At 35.0% G+C, this 20,459-nt stretch overlaps 1 protein-coding gene across 3 annotated transcripts in view; it reads right to left on the reverse strand.

Moving 5' to 3' along the window:
• LOC117085819 (bifunctional heparan sulfate N-deacetylase/N-sulfotransferase 4) overlaps nucleotides 1–20,459 on the reverse strand; it is a 298,275-nt gene that overhangs the window by 154,633 nt on the left and 123,183 nt on the right. For all 3 annotated transcript variants that reach the window (XM_033215105.1, XM_033215104.1, XM_033215106.1), the window contains 2 exons: nucleotides 8,501–8,588; nucleotides 573–727 (listed from right to left, as the gene is read on the reverse strand). In XM_033215105.1, the coding sequence (XP_033070996.1) occupies nucleotides 573–727; nucleotides 8,501–8,588 (243 nt within the window). The remainder of the gene's footprint in view (nucleotides 1–572; nucleotides 728–8,500; nucleotides 8,589–20,459) is intronic.

A 20,459-nucleotide genomic window follows, 5' to 3' on the forward strand; every position in this document is an offset into this window, starting at 1 on the left:
CTCAATTAAATGGTACTTCTGTTTTAAGTTCTTTGAGAAATTGCCACACTGCTTTCCACAATGGCTATACTAATTTACATTTCCACCAGCAGGGTATAAGTGTTCTCTTTTCCTCTGTAACCTTGCCAACATCTGTTGTTTTTGACTTTTTAAATACAGTTATTCTGACTGGAATGAGATGGTATCTCATTGTGGTTTTGATTTGTATTTCTCTAATGATTAGTGATGTTGAACAATACATTATTTTTGAATGGTTAATTATATTGCACCACAAATGAAAGTTGTACTATTTTTTTGTCTTGATAGATACAAGAATAGTCATCTCATAAAATAGGAGTTGAAAGCCTCCTGAAAATAACTTACTTTTTGAAATATATTTTCTACATCATCACATGATGGTCCTATACATATACACACATGCCTGAAACAAAATATCACTAAGTTATATGTACCCTCAATACATGTGATGCACCCTGATATTATATTTTATTCTCTTTCTATCATTGATTTTACACTTTCACCACAAGATCACAACTTATAGCTCAAAAGATACCGCAATAAAATGTGCTCACCAGTGCAAATTCCTTGTTGAGAATCATCTGCTCTACTAAAGATGACTCATTGTGGAAGAGGTGGGGCTGCATGTGGCTCCACATGTGAGGAAACCACCAGAACTCATCCACAGACCGAAGTAAAAGGTCATCTCCTTCATCTTCCTCTTCAGTCCCTATAAAACACAAAGTTAAAAACAGCTTTAGTGAAAATATCTTACTATCCTAAAGGTTATTTTTGGCAGATTTACGTTATTTTTCATGCTGCTAATGCATATACCCAATTCTGTGGACTTTTAAAATCAGAATAAAAGACCACAGTCTAAATTGAATCAAAGGCAAGGGGACTTGGGATTAGGATGGGGTGGGTAGGCGTGGCTGGAGCAAGTCAGACAGTTGTTTGTTTTAGAATTTAAGGATATTTTATACCCTAACATATGTTTTATACTCTTACATGTATTTTATACCCTAACATATATTTTATACCCTTATATTTTAAGGTTATTTTTCAAATAATTGAACATAAATTTTAACTCATAAAATCTATTAATTTTTTTCAGATTAAATAAATATCATATGCTTATTAAAGAAATGTGGAAAGCACAGACAAGTAATATGTAAAGTCCAAAAAGAAACACAAAAACAACCCAAAAACCTGTAAGACTGTCTTCTACAGCTAACCAGTAAAATCACTTCTGTATTATTTTCAAAAATCTTTTTCTACTTATATTTTAAAAGTTCAACTCTTGCTGTAGTAATATTTTTGCATGCTTACGTTTTTTCACTTAATGTTGTACATATCAAATTTCCCATTTTAATATAAATATTTCATAAAAACTAAACAATGCTAAACAATGGATCTGATAACTGTTTATAATATAAACGTGACTTGAGAATTTAAAACTAGTATTACTTTCTCTCCTTCTTTTGAGAAAATTTGTTAACAGCACCCAATACATAGGAAATAAAAACAAAAAACATTGTTATGCCACAGTTAAGAAAAAAAAAAACTTACTTCTAAGAGAATTAATTATATTGCAGCTATCCAAGAATATCCACAAATTAAATGATAGGGTTTTCGTATGATTTTGTACAATTTTACTGTATACAGCTCAATTTACAAATGTTGTGAATCAATAATATAAGAATTAATTCCTGCTTGCTCTCTCTCTTAACTATACAACTAAAGTAAAACAATAAGTCCTGGCTTATACTGTGGAGTGTATTATTTGGTTTACTCTTTCATAAAAGAGTATGTTTTTTTTTTTTTTTGAGATGGAGTCTGGCTCTGTCGCCCAGGCTGGAGTGCAGTGGCGCGATCTCCCCTCACTGCAAGCTCCACCTCCCGGGTTCCCGCCATTCTCCTGCCTCAGCCTCCCGAGTAGCTGGGACTACAGGCGTCCGCCACCTCGCCTGGCCAATTTTTGTATTTTTTTGTAGAGACGGGGTTTCACCGTGTTAGCCAGGATGGTCTCGATCTCCTGACCTCGTGATCCGCCCATCTCGGCCTCCCAAAGTGCTGGGATTACAGACAAAAGAGTATGTTTTACAGATGGGTGTTTGAATTTTTTTTTTTTTTTACTTAAATTCAGGGAATAAATATTAAAGATGGTTATAAGGGTTTTCTCTGAATGTTCCGTGTGTGTGTCCTAAAACAAAGATTTCCATGGTCATGAAAGTAGCGCCATGAAAGGATTAAAGCATGTATTTGGTGTCATTCAGTACTTGGAGCAGAGTCCCTAGTTTTGCTACTTAACTATGTGATCTCGGACAAGTTAACTTCTCCGGATCTTAGTTGCCTGATTTAAAATGGGATTATAAATACCTATGTTATAGGGTCTTAGTGAAGAGCTGATGAGATCAATTTATTAAAGCACTTAATATTGTGACTTGCAAATAGTAAGCACTTTTCGAATATTAGGATCTCCTTAAAAATTCCATCTATTGCTTTACACTTGCAGCGTTTTGAATTTACATGTGTTCACACTGTTTTAGAAACTTTGCCTGCCTAAATTATAAATGTCTTAAAGGCAGGTACTGAATCCCTTTACCTTGTCCTGTAACATGCCACTTCCCCAGAGCAGTGAATAAATGAATAATTTAATTTAGTCTATATTTAACAAAGATAGTGGATTTAGCAGCTTCACATGGCCACCAAAGTATATGGCAACTTATTTATTTTATATATATTCACTGTTCCTGGAATACAGTTTATAATTCATAATCTTCAAAAGGTATAAGGACCTTCAGGTTTAATTAGGGTTTTGGCACCTTCAATGCTACTATACAGAGTAAAGAAATTCTATTTCTATTAGAAATTTAGAAAGTAATAAAGTCCTATAATTAAGATGAGCAGAAGAATTCTTAATTTTTGTTGTTAGCTAACAGTGTTAGTATTACAGACTCATAATTCATTGACTTTTGTTAATATATTAAGAATATAAAAAAAGGATGAGTTTGTGTCCTTTGTAGGGACATGGGTGCAGCTGGAAACCATCATTCTCAGCAAACTATCACAAGAACAGAAAACCAAACACTGCATATTCTCACTAATAGGTGGGAATTGAGCAATGAGAACTCTTAGACACAGGAAGGGGAACATCACACACTGGGGCCTATTGTGGGGTGCGGGGAGTGGAGAGGGATAGCATTAGGAGATGTACCTAATGTAAATTATGAGTTAATGGGTGCAGCACACCAACATGGCACATGCATACCTATGTAACAAACCTGCGTATTGTGCACATGTACCCTAGAACATAAAATATAATAAAAAAAAAAAAAAGAGAAGAAGAAGAAAACCAAACCACAGACACCTCATCTGGCACTTAACAGACTGTGCTCAACGTATGTTTATTGCATCACTGTTCACAATAGCAAAGACTTGGAACCAACCCAAATGTCCACCAATGATAGATTGGATAAAGAAAATGTGGCACATATACACCATGGAATAATATGCAGCCACAAAAAAGGATGAGTTCATGTCCTTTTGTGGGACATGGACGAAGCTGGAAACCATCGTTCTCAGTAAACTATCACAAGAACGGAAAACCAAACACCGCATGTTCTCACTCAGAAGTGGGAGTTGAACAATGAGAACACATGGACACAGGGAGGGGAATATCACACACCAGGGCCTGTCAGGGGGTGAGGGGCAAGGGGAGAGATAGCATTAGGAGAAATATCTAATGTAGATGATGGGTTGATGGGTCTAGCAAACCACCACGTCATGTGCGTATACCTATGTAACAAAACTACATGTTCTGCACATGTATCCCAGAATTTAAAGTATAATTAAAAAAAAAAAAAAAGAGAGAGAAGAGACTGTGCTTGTGCTCTATGCTCCCCCCCCCAGAAAAAGAATATGAAATATTAAAATTCAAATGAGTAAGAGTTTATCACTTCCTCAGATGAGGTGTTTATATTACCGATGTTTCATGTTTCTCATGGTTATATTTTAGCAAACTGAGACATAGATTAGAAAGAGTTACATTATGTCACATACGATGAAAGAATTGATAGTTCTCCCACCCTCCTGGAATTATCTTGTTGTGCTTTGAATACAGAATGTTTGAAAAATGCTTCCATACATTTTAAATTCTGCTGATCATTACGCAAGTGGCAGGAAGCACATAATGCACACTTGACCAGGTAGGAGGTCAATTACTCAATTTAAAGAAAATTTTGTGCACTATTGATAGAAACAGATACATGGCTGATCATAAAATCTTAGCAATGTTTATATTAGAAGTTATGTTAATTTATAAACACCCTCAAAAAGTCTGACAGTAAAGTTTAAAACTTTCCTTTTGTTTGCATCATGGATTAATTTTTGTCAGCTTTTCTTTCGTTTTATGCTGGTCATATAATTCAAAGCCACATGAGGCAAACCTTTGACACTGGAAACAGCTTAATAAAAAATATGATACTAAGCCATACTGAGGGACAGCAGCAGAATCTCAAATGATTTTAAATCCAACTAGATGAAAGTATTACATTTTGGACTTCCTGTAAACATTTATTTTTCTGTACCTGATATATACTTAAATTATATGTGGAACTATCATTTACAGTTTATATGTGACCAGATTAGCACAACTTAGAGACCATTAAAATATCTGTGCTCCAAGTATACATATGTAACAAACCTGCACGTTATGCACATGTACCCTAGAACATAAAGTATAAAAAAAAAAAAAATATGTGCTCAAGTTAAACCTTTCACTTCTAATCTGATCTAGATCCTGGTCTAGACAATTATTAATGGAAAAATATATTTTGTTTTTATTAAATTTATTTATTTTTACATTTCCTGATTAACAATGAATAAAAAATGTTTTAATTCAGAAGTAAAATACATGAAGAGTTTGTTTCTTTACTATCACTTTTGGAGAATCTGTGTTATGAGATAAAAGCATGCTTCTAAAGTTTATTTAAGTCCGCCAAAATAAGAATAATTTAGCAAGACACATAGGTTAATTTCCTTAAAAGTACAGTTATTACATTAAAATAAGATATATATAACTTCAGTGTATGTATTTTCTCTTTTGTAAAAATTTCTACCTTATATTTGTGTAATTTGTATAAAATATTATAATTTCTACATGGTGAGATATTTTCTAACTTTCCTTGTACATTGAACCTGGCATGATTCCATATATGTGGACAAAGAATAAAGCACTTTTAAATATTATATTAAATATAAAGAACTGTGGGATGATAAACATTGATTAAAAGCTACCTATAGTTCCAAAATTAGAAAATAGTGCCATATGAATTGTATACTATTTACTTTTTGATAATATTTGAATGTTATATGAAAATAATTTCAAAATTAATAATAAACATTTACATAGCACTTGTAACATGCTAGGCATTCCTCCTAATAAAAGAGATATTATTATCCTCATTTGGTAGGTATATAAACTGAGGCACAGAAAATTTAAGTAAACTGTGTTCAAATAACTGGCAAAATGTCAGAATCTGGATTTGAACATAAAGTTTGTTACCAGTATCTGGTCTTTCAACTAATACTCTACACAGAAAAGCAAAATAAACAAACAAACAAACAAAATCACCAAAGGGGAAAGAATGTAACACTTTACTTACTGTCATACTTGAAAGTTAATGATTTTATAGAAAATGCTATTTTTCATAAAATAATATCCCATGGAAAAGACCAATGTTAATTCAGTTTGCAAACATTATTCATGAATTAATTATTGATAAAGTCATATTTAATTCCAAAGAACAGCAATGATTGTCACCAAAAATCATGTCCCTCGCAAAGTACAGTGGGTAACTCCTTTGTCAAAGAAGGCATCTGAATACTATAATGTCTCCATTTCTCAATTAAGCTTTTGTTATGCAATTCTATTCAAGTTCTAAATATTTCCAGAGTAAGATATTTCATTCTCAACTCCATGCTTTTATTTTATTTTTTTTTCCATTTAATCTGCACTATGTCCTTCCTCTTTCAACTTGGCACCTGTGGGTGAATGACTTTAGGAAAAGCTTAGTGGTGCACCCTTTGGGGTGAGATTGCTTTTAGCATGTGAAGGACAGAGAAACTGTACAGGAAAGAATACGTAAGAAATACAAATAAGTAAAGCAGTCTAAGAAATGCAGAATCAATCATTATTACACTGGGCATATGTGATTAAATGTCTTCAAAACAATGAGGCTCATCCATCAGCATCCTCATGCATTGGGAAATCAGATCATTAGAGAACAGAGACAATCAATCCGACAAGGCCATCTCCTCACGGTTACACATCACAGCCAAGTGCACAGATAAGAAATGCACCTCCTTGATTTGCAATTGTTTTTTCTATAATGTGAAATTTCCATATAGAAACGTGACAAGATGGGGATGAGACACGTCTTTCTGATATCTGAAAGGGTATCACTGTTGTGTAACTCAGCTCCAGAAGAAACTTTGATATCCCTAAGTACATTAATAAGTATTCAATATAATTATGATGGCACTTGAAATACATTATAGGGGCATTTCAATGATCCTACAAATGAAGTAAATATGTCAATTAAATAAAAATGACATATTTATGTGAAACAAATTAAACTTCTAAAATTTATAAATTTATAAATATTGCTTATTCTCTAAAGTGTACTATCACCACAGTATTACAGCACAAACTATTCTATTATTTTTGTTATACTGGTTCCAACACAAAGAGTCAATAATGTCTGCTTAAAAGATATAATTAAAATACATCTTTCCTTTTTGCTGTTTTTCTTCAATAACTATTCCTGTGATACTGACTAGTGTGCTGCTCATTTCCCAGTGGTTGTGTACTCTGTGCATGTTCAGTGTTTTAAAGAAGAAATGGGAAGTGGTATAACCTCTATCAACATTAACTTTGCAAATGTCTGGCACATTTAATATGTCTGAGTATGAAAAGTAAATAAAAACTGAGACAGTTATCCAGGTACATTTCAGCCAAAAGAATGACTTTACTTAACAATCTACAGCTATTTAAGACAAAATAGTATTGCGTGTGAACTCCAAATAATCCCATAATTTTTCCCCCTGCATGAGTAGACATAGCCTTTAAAGCTATCTGCTTTATAACTTGATAGTCAGAGCTTCTTTGGTCTGAAATCATTTCTTGAAGGAGCTTTTGAAAAAGATTTACAAAACCATGTCTATTTTCAAAATTGTAAGCTGAAATTGCTTTGCCTGTGTAGATATGATGACCCAAATCTCTTTCTGCAAAATATCCTTTTAAAATATGCAATCATTTGATTTATCAGCTGGCATACATACTAATTTTCCTTCTATTACTTTAAGCAGATTTACATGTTTCAAAGCAGGAAAAAAAAGCATCACGGAAAAGCCAATAAGACATTGTTATTTCAATATTCTAACAAACCATATTGAGCTTTTACATTAAAAAGCCTCATTTAGTAAACAAGATATTTATTAAAACTAAAGACTACCTTTGAATAGAATATTTTAATGAGTCAATAAATTGCATACAGAATAAATACTGTGAAATGTTTTCTCAAAGACACTATGAAACAACAGTGCAAAGTTCTAAACAAAGCATTTAGTTCACAGCATGGATGCACAAATAGAAGCAGATTACAGGTATTCCCCTAATACAGGCCCCAACACATAGTTTAGTACTCTTTTTGTCAAAGACAAACGATTTTATTAACATAGTTTTCTCTAAAATGGTACCAGTTATTTCAATGCTACTATTCAGAAAATAAAAGTCAGCATTTTGGAGGTGAGGGCAGGTAAATAAGTAAGGAATATCAGAACACAGTAGCACATGAATAACAATCACATTTTGAGAATTTATTGAGAGGGTGAGACTGCACAGAAGTACAGTTGTGGCTGAATAGAGATGGAAAGAAATACAAGTCTAATTGTGATGGTTTTAGTCTATGTTAGGCCAAATTAGTGGTAATATTGTTTTAGGGAAAAAATCCTGCAAGGGAAGGTAAACTAACAAGATGACCCTTAGAGTCTATTGCATTTCATTGAGACCATAAAGTTTCTATCATCAGATGTTTTCCAAAGGAAAATAATATGTACAAAAGTATTTATCACATCAACTATTTGATGATTTTAAAATTCTGTCGATTATTATTAGTATTTTCATTATCATTATTACTATGCCTTCTACCCATACTGTACTGAGAAACAAGATGCACAGTCATACTCAGTACAGTGGTTATGCTTTCTATTTTTAAAAAAATGAGTTGAAAACATCAATTCTCTTTCTCTTTTGCCCTTGATTTTAACAGTATTTGCCAAAGTAAATATGCTCATTGATTTTGGATTTGGCTATTCAAGTAATGTGCCCAAGTTTTTCCCATAATCAATCTGGAGAATCTATTTCTACCACTTATGGATCATTCAAAATTTTATATCCTATTTATATGTAGCTGCCTGAGAACACAAAGCTCCTTCTTACCTGTGTGGTAAAACTTCCCTGAAAATCCAAGGTTGAAGGTAAAATTTGCAACCTGAGTGCGCAGTAAATTTTGAGTCTCTAGTAATGCCTGAAATAAATAAGAAATTAACATGATTTTAGAAAAATGAATATGAAGTTTTGGGATGCCTCTTTTGCAAATGTGTATGCATGAGTAAAACAAAATGATATGAGCTTTCTTGTTTTTGATAGGTACTGTTATGTAGTATTCATATTTCAGGTATTGTAATTATTATTGTCATTATTTTTATTGAAGGTCACCATATCATTAAACAGCTAAGTCCTAAGCACATTGTGCATTGCTGAGAGGCAATTGTCCAACTCCACAGCACTGAAATCATTTTTCATTTCTGTGTGAGATATTTCTTGAACTTTGGATTATTATATTTCCTTTATGTGATGAACATTTTTCAGAATTGTTGAATGCAGACAAGTCCTGTTTTCTTGGAAAGCAATAGGAGGAGAACTTTTGTTTGAACTGTAATTTAGTATTTTTTTAATTTAACTGGGCTACCATCCTCATCATTTTTAAAGGCATAATTATTAAATTGAAAGTTTGGGTTTTACCTTACAAACTAAAGAGCAATGTATACTTTATAGGACGTTGCTTGCAAATCTAATTATGAAAAAGGGAAGAACACGTAAAAATAGATACCCTTTTTTGTTACTAATTCCATAACAGAAATTCTCTAAATGTGACAAAAATTTCCCTAGGTTCTAGATTTGGAATTATACTATGTTAAAGTCTGGTTTGTGGACAGGATAATAACACACTGCTAACAACGACACATCATTAGTTACGTAAATTTGTTGCCAATCCTTTCACTGACATTACTGCTATGTCAAAATATGTGGCATAATTCAGAATTCTTATATCCTTGGGCTTTTTAGTTTGCTTACTGGTCTGCATATTGATTCAGAATGCTTCATCTATTTTTAATGGATTTTTAAACAGGACATACTTTGTTCTGATTAAAATGAGAAGCTAATTTCAAGCAAGAGATATTAAGACTGATTTTTGATTACTCCTATCCATCTGTTAAGGTGACTAAGGAGTCAGAGGTTTAAACAATTTTTTTTTCCATTAGTCGTGGTGGCTAAGCATTTGCTTCAAAGACTTGTGAACCTAACTGTTTATTCCTTTACAATGAAAGGAGTCTCCTGCACATTAGTTTGATTTTAAAAAATGACTAAGTAACCAAAATGTTGATAAAATATATAGTCAATGGTTATCCAAGACCACAATTACACTGGGTGTTATCATGTTCAACCTTATTAAATATTATTAACTAAGTAGACGAAGGCAAAATAGAACCACTAACTTAACTCAGTTCTACAAAATATTAAAATACATTTCTCAGAGATTAAACTAAATATTAAAAATAGTTGAGATAAAAAGTGTATTGAACTAGTTGAACATATTGGTAAAACCTTTGGAATACAGCCATAAAATAAGAACATTATACATTATTTCCCTCAGTGAGTTCCCTTTTCTGACTTTTTTTGGCTGTATTCCATGCATGATTTCTGAGTCTCCTTATCTTGATTTTTAAAAAAATTTCTCCCATTTGCTATTCCCCTCACCACTCCGATTTCATCCACTTAGCTTTCTTCCTCTAAGTTCTTGAAGTCATTCATTTTTCTGCATTTATGTATCTGTGAAATGGGGTACTTTTGAATACTTATTTTATACTATTATTATGAGAATTACATTGGATAAGGCATGCAAATGGTTTAGCTAAGTGTCTGGCAAATAGCGTGAGCTCAATAAATACTATTACTGACAACTGAGTCTATCATTCTCTCTCCGTCAGTTAGGTACCCTTGGTGCCTCCAACACACATTGCTATTTCCTTCAAATCACCATGTACTCTGGTTAAACTTAACTATCTCCCACCTCCTACATTTCCCCACACCATTTCTCTTTTTAATCTCTTTACCTAGAAAGCCTCCCCAGCTCCCAATCCCATTTCCCAAATCCCACCCATTCTTTATATCTCCACCCAAATGCCAACTTTTTGTATAAAGCCTCCCCTGGTACATCAAAGTAGATTCCTAAATTATTTTCTTAAGACTTGCATCATTTCTGACTTTATTGCATCCATGCTGTATCTTATGATTTCCTCTAGTCTATACATCTGAAGTTCCACCAAACTTTACTCATTTTCATGTATCTCGTTACTGTTTTTTTTTTTTTGCATTTAATAATATGAGATACATGAAAATGAGTAAGGTTTGATGTATTCAAAGTATAATAAATGTACATACTAATACACAGCAATAATTGGATTAGTTTCATTTATTTTTAGTTTTTAATTTTTATCAGTAACATTTTTCCAATGGTAATATGATAAGCATAGTTCATGGGCCATACCACAAGATGATATCAGAACAATATAGATAGAATCTAGCATTCACCAGGATGTTTTATAACACAGATGTTTTATAGCCTTGTATCATAGATCTCCAAAGCAAGTTCAGAGAGGCAAAGGCAGATGGGAGGCGAGTTAGCTATATGAAGAACTTAACGGACCTTTTCATTGTTGAAAAAAAAATAGAGTTGTCTAGTCATGGCCTCCTAACACATAGTCTGGATTAATGAGGTAGTAAAAATGACAAATGCTATAAATAAAAACAAAACAAACTAATTAAAAAAAAAAAAAGCAAATCTGAAGAAGTTTTCAAGCCTTCCTTGTTTAGTACAAGCAAATGTTCTTTAGTTTTCAAACTTCAGAGAAGTTTTCATGCTTTTCAATGACAAAGGAAGAGAGAAAAAAATAACAATGAATAAAATGATCCAAACTAAAAAATATCAGAAATAAATTTAAAAGAGAAAAGTACTAAACCATACAAATTAAGAAGAAAAGTAGAAAGAAGAAAGAATTCAAATATAGGAAAAATGTAAAATGTCAGAAGAAATATTAGGCCAATAATAATATGGATATACATTTCAGAATACATTAAGTACAAATTTAACTTATTCTTTTAAAACCCCTTAATTTTTAAAACCCCCTATTTTGGAAAAACTTGTTAATGAGCTAGAAATAGAGTGTCTCAATTTAGAATACATATAAAATAGCAAAGCTCAGGAAATACACTTTTTTCTACCTGAATATTTTGTGTGGGAACTTTGGCTTTTGAAAATATATACAAAAAATGTGGCTGGGCGCAACGGTTCATGACTGTAATCAATCTCAGCACTTTGGGAGGCCGAGGCAGGTGGATCACTTAAGGTCAGAAGTTCAAGATCAGCCTGGCCAACATGGTGAAACCCCTTCTCTACTAATAATACAAAAATTAGATGGTGGTGCATGCCTGTAATCCCAGCCACTCGGGAGGCTGAGGCAGGAGAATCACTTAAACCTGGGAGGTGGAGGTTGCGGTTAGCCTAGGTTGCCCCATAGCACTCCAGCCTGGGAGACAAGAGCAAAATTCCATCTCAAAAAATAAATAAATAAAATAAAATAAAAAATAAAATGTGTATAGAGTTTTGACAATATACATTATTTATTTAATGGTTTGCATGACCTAACAAACAAGATAAATGACTTTGAAATTTTTTCTTTTACTGTTTATGAAGAACTCACTATGTAAGTTGATTGTATATTAAAAAGAATAAATATGTAACTTACTTATAAAAATGAATAGTTTATTATTTTAATAAACATTACTTCCATTAATTCAATATCCTCCTAATAAATTTCTCAGTATTGAAGAAAGCAAGTCTAGGCTGATTGTGGTGGCTTATGCCTATATTACTAGCACTTTGGGAGGCTGAACTGGGAGGATTGCTTGAGCTCAGGAGTCAAAGCCAGGCTGGGCAACATGGTGCAACTCCTTCTCTACAAAAAAATATAAAAATTAGCCTGGCATGGTGGGGTGTGCAATGTGTCTGTAGTCTCAACTACTTCCAGGGTGAGAGGATCACTTTAGCCCCAGAGGTTGAGACTGCAGTGAGCCATGTTCATGCCACTCCACTTTGACTGACAAAGTGAGAGAAAGAGAGGAAGGAAGGAAGGAAGGAAGAAAGGAGGAAGGAAGGAAGGAAGGAAGGAAGGAAGGAAGGAAGGAAAAAGAAAGAGAGTCCAACTTTGCCCCTATATAGCTACATACTGTTTCATAAAGCAGCAATGGTATTCAAACTTTATCGTGTGTACAATATTCTAGAGAAAATTGATAAAATTGTCAATTCTGGGGCCCACTTTAGGAAATGTGCTTTTGTGTGTCATAGTGCCTAGAAATGTGCACTTCATCACATACTCCAGCTGGTTCTAATAAATGTCAAGCAATTACTTTCAGGTTGCCCACATGAAATGAATCACCAGCATGCTTGTAAAGTATCTACTCCCAGGCCTATCCTCTGGGGATTCTGAATTGGAAACTATAAAATGAAAACTAAAAATCTGTTTTTAACAGTGATTTTTACAGTTTCAATCTGGAGATTATCACCATTAGGATACTAGTGTCCTAATAATATTGAGTTAGTATATTATTTATATTAATTTCAAGGTGTTATGCATATTTCTTAAACCATTCTGATACTAGGTTGTTACTCTCAGGCTAACCTTTTCTCTAAGTGTCCCTAATAAGTCATGTGCATATTCACATTTTGATATAGTCTTTGATACGGTTTGGCTCTGTGTCTCCACCCAAATCTCATGTCAAATTGTGATTCCCACATGTTGAAGGTGGGGCTTGGTGGGAGGTGATTGGATCCTGAGGGTGGTTTCTAATGGTTTAGCACCATCTCCCTAGTGCTGTCTGATGACAGAGTTCTCATGGGATCTGGTTGTTTCAAAGTGTGTGGCACTTCCCCCCAACACACTCTCTCTCTTCCTGTGAGTCAATAAACTTTTTTTCTTTATAAATGATTCAGTCTCAGGTATGTCTTTATAGCAGTGTGAGAATGGACTAATACAGAAAATTGGTATTGGGAGTGGGGCACTGCCATAATGACACCTGAAAATGTGGAAGCAACTTTGGAACCGGGTAATGGGCAGAGGATGGAACAGTTTGAAGGGTTCAGAAGAAGACAGGAAGATGTGGGAATGGTTAGAACTTCCTAGAGACTTGTTGAATGGTTGTGACCAAAATGCTGATAGTGATATGGACAATGAAGTCCAGGCTGAGGTGGTCTCAGATGGACATGGGGAACTTATTGGGAACTAGAGCAAAGGTCACTCTTGCTATGTTTTAGCAAAGAGACTGGAGGCATTTTGCCCCTGCTCTAAAAATCTGTGAAACTTTGAACTTGAGAGAGATGATTAAGGGGATCTGGCAGAAGAAATTTCTAAGTAGCAAAGTGTTGAAGATATGACCTGGTCCTTCCTAAAAGCCTAACTCATTTGCATAAAGAAAGAGATCGTCTGAAATGGGAACTTATATTTAAAAAGGAAGCAGAGCATAAAAGTTTGAAAAAATTGCAGCCTGACCATATGGTAGAAAAGAAAAATCCTTTTTCTGAGGAGGAATTCAAGACCCAGCCAGCTGCAAACACTTGCTTAAGTCAAGAGAAGCCAAATGTTAATCGCCAAGACAATGGAGAAAGTGTCTCCAGGGCATTTCAGAGACCTTCACAGCAGCCCCTCCCATCACCGACCCAGCGGCCTCAGAGAGAAAAAATGGTTTCTTGGGCGAAGTTCATGGCCCAGCTTCTCTGTGCAGCCTGGGGATATGGTGCCCTGCATCCCAGTCACTCCAGCTCCAGCCATGGCTAAAAGGGGCCAAGGTACAGCTCACATTGTGGCTTCAGAGGGTGCAAGCGCCAAGCTTTGGTGGCTTCCACGTGGTGTTGGGCCTGCAGGTGGGAAGGAAGTAAGAGTTGAGATTTGGGAACCTTCACCTAGATTTCAGAGGATGTATTGAAATGCCTGGATATTCAGGCAAAAGATGCTGCAGGGCCAGAGCCCTCATGGAGAATTTCTACCAGGGCAGTGCAGAGGGGAAATGTGGGGTTGAAACATCCATACCGAATCCCCACTGGGTCACTGCCTAGTGGAGCTGTGAGAAGAGGGAGACCATCCACCAGACCACAGAATGGCAAATCCACTGACCAGCTTGCACTGTGTGCCTGGAACGTGCAAACTGTCAATGCCAACCTGTGAAAGCAGCCATGGGGGCTGTACCCTGCAAAGCCACAGGGCAGAGTTGCCCAAGGCCTTGGAAGTCCACCCCTTGCATCAGCGTGTCCTGGATGTGAGACCTGAAGTCAAAGAAGATTATTTTCGAGTTTTAGGATTTAATGACTGCCCTGCTGTGTTTCAGACTTGCATAGGGCCTGTAGCCCCTTTGCTTTGGTCAATTTCTCCTATTTGGAATGGGAGCATTTACCAAATGCCTTTACCTGCATTGTATCTTGGAAGTAACTCATTTGTTTTTGATTTTACAGGCTCATAGGCAGAAGGAACTTACTTTGTCTCAGATGAGAATTTGGACTTGGACTTTTGGGTTAATGCTGGAATGAGTTAAGACTTAGGGGAACTGTTGGGAAGGCATGACTGTATTTTGAAATGTGAGAAAGACATGAGATTTGGGAGAGGCCAGGGGCAGAATGGTATGGTTGGGCTCTGTGTCCCCACCCAAATCTCATGTCAAATTATAATCCCCGCATGTGGAATGTGGGGCCTGGTTGGAGGGGATTGGATCATGAGGGTGGTTTCTAATGGTATAGCACTATCCCCCGAGTGCTGTCTTGTGAAAGAGTTCTCCCAAGTCTGGTTGTTTAAAAGTGTGTGGCACTTTCCCCTTGCACTCTTTCTTTCTTCCTCCTCTCACCAAGTAAAGATGTGCCTGGCTTTCCCTTTGCCTTCCACCATGATTTTAAGTTTCCTGAGGTCTTCCCAGCCATGTAGAACTGTGAGTGAATTAAACTTCTCTCTTCTAAATTATTCAGTCTTGGGTATGTCTTTATAGCCATGTGAGAACAAACTAATACAATCTTTTTAAAATTAATTAGTTAATTAATTTATTTTTTGAGATGGAGTCTCACTCTGGTTGATGGAGTCCCCCAGTCTGAAGTACAGTGGCATGACCTCGGCTCACTGCAACATCTGCCTCCCAGGTCCAACTGATTTTTCCACCTCAGCCTCCTGGGTAGCTGGGACTACAGGCACCCACCACCAGGCCAGGCTAGTTTTTGTATTTTTAGTAGAGATGGGCTTTCACCATATTGGCCAGGCTGGTCTCGAACTCTTGACCTTGTGATCCACCTGCATCAGCATCCCAAAGTGCTGGGATTACAGGCATGACCAATGGTGCCAGGCCTAATACAGTCTTATATTTTCAAAATTTCAAAACAGCTACCTCAGGGTGATAGTGTTTGTTTTATACAGTCTTTTATTGTACTTAATAGTTCAATAGGCCGGGCGCAGTGGCTCAAGCCTGTAATCCCAGCACTTTGGGAGGCCGAGACGGGCGGATCACGAGGTCAGGAGATCGAGACCATCCTGGCTAATACGGTGAAACCCCGTCTCTACTAAAAAATACAAAAAACTAGCCGGGCGACGAGGCGGGCGCCTGTAGTCCCAGCTACTCGGGAGGCTGAGACAGGAGAATGGCGTGAACCTGGGAGGCGGAGCTTGCAGTGAGCTGAGAGCCGGCCACTGCACTCCAGCCTGGGCGGCGGAGCAAGACTCCGTCTCAAAAAAAAAAAAAAAAAAAAAAAATAGTTCAATAAAAAAGTGTCTTACTTATCCTAACTAGATTCTGATATGGGAATCAGAAGAGATAACTTATATTTATATTTTCCAGGTAAAACATATTGCTTTATGGAAAGATTAAATAGTCCACCCAGATAACACAAGAAGAAGGCCAAAATTGACCATGCCTGCCTTAAAACTCAGTCTAACCTTAGTAACCTCGTGTTCCAATATAGCAAGTTTGTGTGGACCTACCTCGATAAAATGGAGTTGGGATTCCGTAAACTTTTGCACAGATACTCTTTGTCAATGTACAATAGGGCTGACCCAGGATGAAAGTATGAAGCTTTGGAAATTTGCATTTTATAGTTTTACCTTTCTTCTTACTCATCTCTATCTCATTTCTTTCTTTCTTTCTTTCTTTTTTTTTTTTTTTGATAAACTGTTACTGCTACTCAAGGAGGAATTTGCTATAATGTATACACTAACAAAAAACTTACACCAACATACAAAGTTTTCTATGTAATTTCATGTTAAGCGATTTAGCTCAGATTGTGAAATGGATGTTAATTAATTAAAAATGATAACAATACTGAACAAGTGTAAGGATGTTTATGGGGGGAAAGGTTGAACTGTAGGGATCCCACTTCTGAAATCACACTCAATCTGAAAACAACCTAGTGAGCCAAAGAACACCTTGACGTTTCAGAGCAATTTTTTCTTTCCTCTTTCAAACCATCACTTAAGTATTTCATTGCCATTTTTCCTTTTTTGGTCTGTCTCCAGGAAGACAGAAATCTAAAAGCTCACTCTCTTTGAGCACTCTTCCCTCCTTTTGCCATCATTCATTCATTCAAACAATATTAACTGGACTGCTATGTTTTAGGTACTCTTCTAGGTACTCAGGATAGAGTGGAGAATGGCAAAAAAAAAAAAAAAAATCTAATATTATCAAGCTTTCACTATGTGTTAGGTGATGAGAAACACTATGTAAATCTTCGGATGATCTTTTTATTAATCCTATCTTACAACTGGAAAAAATAATGCAGAGAGAGGCTACATAATTTATGCTAGGTATGGAGTTAGAAAGTACCTGATAAACAAAACTGGTAAGTTTTCTGTCTTTTGATGGAACCTACATTCTTTTTAGGCACACAGGGGATACACATAACAAATCAATCAAATAATTGTTTAATTACAAATTGTTACTAGTGTTGCAAAATTAATTTTAGTACCATGCTATTATTGAAACAAACACAAAGTATCTATGTTTCAACAGGGTAGACAATGAGACCAATGAAGTGCACCTTGAAAAAGTGGTAGGCCATTTTGTTGATGCATGGAAAATAACAGACCAGTTATGCCTAAAAGGGGACCTGGGGAGTCTGCTCCAAACAAAGGGATCAATGAGAACAGATCTTAGGGTCAGAAAATAACTTAGTGTCGTTACTTTCAAAACTTTGTTACACAGGATTGGAGGGTAAGTTTCAGGAACTAACTGCACACAAAATGTATATATATGGGTAAGGGTACTGATCTCATTGCATAAGGAGTATTTTTTGAATACTGGAAGTTTAAACATTGATATTGATTAAACATACTGGCAAAGAAAATAAAAAATAAAAATTGGTTTGACCTTATAAAATAATATTAAGTCACGTATGTGAAGAGTTTGCATTTTCTGCCTGATTATGAAAGAACACAATGAAGGTTATATAAATCATCAAATTGAAGTGTGTTCATAGTGTTGTAAATTTTATTTTATTGCATCAGCAAAACACTCCATGTGTCTTTGACCCCTTTCCTAGTAGATGTGAGTGGATGTGTCTTGTGCCCTAAACGTTTTTACTGGAGAGTGTCCTGGGCATCTCCTTTCCACAGAATTATAAGCCACTGATTTTAGTCCATTCTGAAAGTGTGTGAGATGAACTTCTCCTTCTGTATTCTGATTGGCACTCTGGCTCTCTTCCTGAGATCAGAAAATTTCCTTAAGAATGGTGAAATACTGTTCAGTTCTTATGAGTTCTAATCTCTCTTTCAATTGCATCTTATTCAGTTCATGAAGATCATCTCAAACTATGACTGTGCCCTGCACTCTTTTCCTCTGATTTCTCTGTTTCCCATCCTCTACTGAATTGATTGGAATTTTGAATCAAGTAAGTATATTTGAATCAAATGTGATCTCATTATGACCCTTCAAATGGTATCATTTAGGGCACTGGCATTTTTGTTTATAATTTAGTTCCTCTAAGCCTGGTATCCAATTATATATATTTTTAATATAGTATTCCTATAAGCTCTTGTTCTCAAGTCTCCATTACAACTTACAAAATATTTTTTGTCTTATAAAAAGATAAATATATATTTTAACTTCACAGGTCATTGTTTGTGTGGCATAATTATTTCCTTAAAAGCTTCTTATAAGATAATAACAAAAATGACTCATATTTCCTAAAGCCAAAGTATTTAAATATGTCATAGAGTAATGGTAGGGTAGAACTCAAACTAGTTATGATTTCTTTGAAAATAGTGGAATGAACCTGTTAGTCAGTCATTTTAACCTCAATGACTTAAAAATGGCTTTAGGAATAATATGAAATAAAATAGCCAAAACTAACATACATATATATGTATGATATAAACAAAATAATAAAGTCAAAATCTTTTTTGGGTCAGAGTGGGAGACAAGGAGTTTATAACACAAAATATCCCCAAGAATTATCAGAAAGGATGTGAGAACTCGGTCCAAGTCCTCTTTGCATTTGCTTGGAACTTTAAAATGTAACTTGAATCTCTCTGCAAAATCCTGGCTTTTGTGTTGGAAGGCCAGCTTAATGGAGATACTTTGTATTGCATGTGGAAGCTCCAGAGCAGGTACGGATTTGGTTACCACTGTCAGAAACGGCTTAAGATCTGCAGAATGTGGATGTTTGAGCCACCTTCTTTTTCAAGTCATCATGAACGATTTCACGGTGTAAAAAGAGATAACCAGTGAAAGAGAAATATTTACCACAGACAAGTGGTAAACCAAACTATGATCCATGGGTCGCTATAAATTTGGGTCTATAAAATTTAATGTCTGTGAAAAAATAATTGCATCTTCAAAATGTTTAGGAAACAGTCTGTATCATACATCACTAGAGAGGGTCTCAGCCCACGTTAACATACTGAAGTCCTTCAGTAGGAAAATCTTGCACTTAATGTATCTTATCTTTTACCTCAAATAATCAGCCAGAAACACCCACCTCCACTTGCCTGAGTTTGCAATTTGCTTATTCAGGAAAAAACATAAAGTGAATGACTAATCATGGGAAAGTAGAGATGTCTTTTGGGGTCATGACCTCCTCTATTGAGTATAGTTTCCTACTTATTATGCAATGCAAATGAAAAATGTAATAGCTGTGATTTTATATGAAATGTGATTCTGAATATGCATGCAGTCAAATAATCACATTAACTCTCTGCAAGTGATCTGTATGAAAGAGTGTTTTTCCATTATTCCAGGATTTGCTGTCCTTAAAGAGCTTCAGATAAAGATAAATTCCTTTATATTACGGAATTCTGAAAATATATTTAGAATTAACAATTATCATGCTGATAAATATTATAGTATATTTCTTGGAGCATCTTATTCTTGCTGAGAAATTATGAAAAACAACTATTAAGTTAATGAAAACAACTTTTAAGTTGTTAATGAAATGTGGATTAATTCAAATTTTCATGATCAATTTTATAAACTTTTTGAAATTTTTCATGATATATAGTTGCATATTTTGTAAGCACACAGATACATACATCTTTAAATGTGTACCCTCAAAACTACTTTCAAAGGCTGAATATCAAATTATAAGTCAGTTTATATACATTTGAGTCATTAAGGCTTATTTACTTTTTAAGCTCAAACATACTAGAATTTTCTCAGTGCACTGCCAGTAGGATAAAGATACCTAATTCTAGATTTTGTTATAAATATGAAAACCATTATCATTCGTATAGGACCATAATTGGTTACAGAAACTAGAAGAAAAAATATATACTAAAATCCATGGTATAGCAAAATATTTTAAGATGGATTTTCCTTTACTCAGCAGATGAATCTTTTTCTTCTGGAAAGTCTCTCCCTCTGACAAAAACTTAAAAGTTTCAAAAATAAAAACTCCTGTGAAGTCTTGTTGTCACCTCCTTGACTCAGACCTATTTAAAGCCTAATTATGATGCACATTTATAACAAGGCAGGTGATATAATCTAATAAACACCTACTAGTCTACCAACTGATTTTTGTGTTGATGAAGGGAAACTAGTG

The sequence above is a fragment of the Trachypithecus francoisi genome, unplaced genomic scaffold (assembly GCF_009764315.1).
Source record: "Trachypithecus francoisi isolate TF-2019V2 unplaced genomic scaffold, Tfra_2.0 Lachesis_group1, whole genome shotgun sequence".
NCBI classification, from domain to species: Eukaryota; Metazoa; Chordata; class Mammalia; order Primates; family Cercopithecidae; genus Trachypithecus; species Trachypithecus francoisi.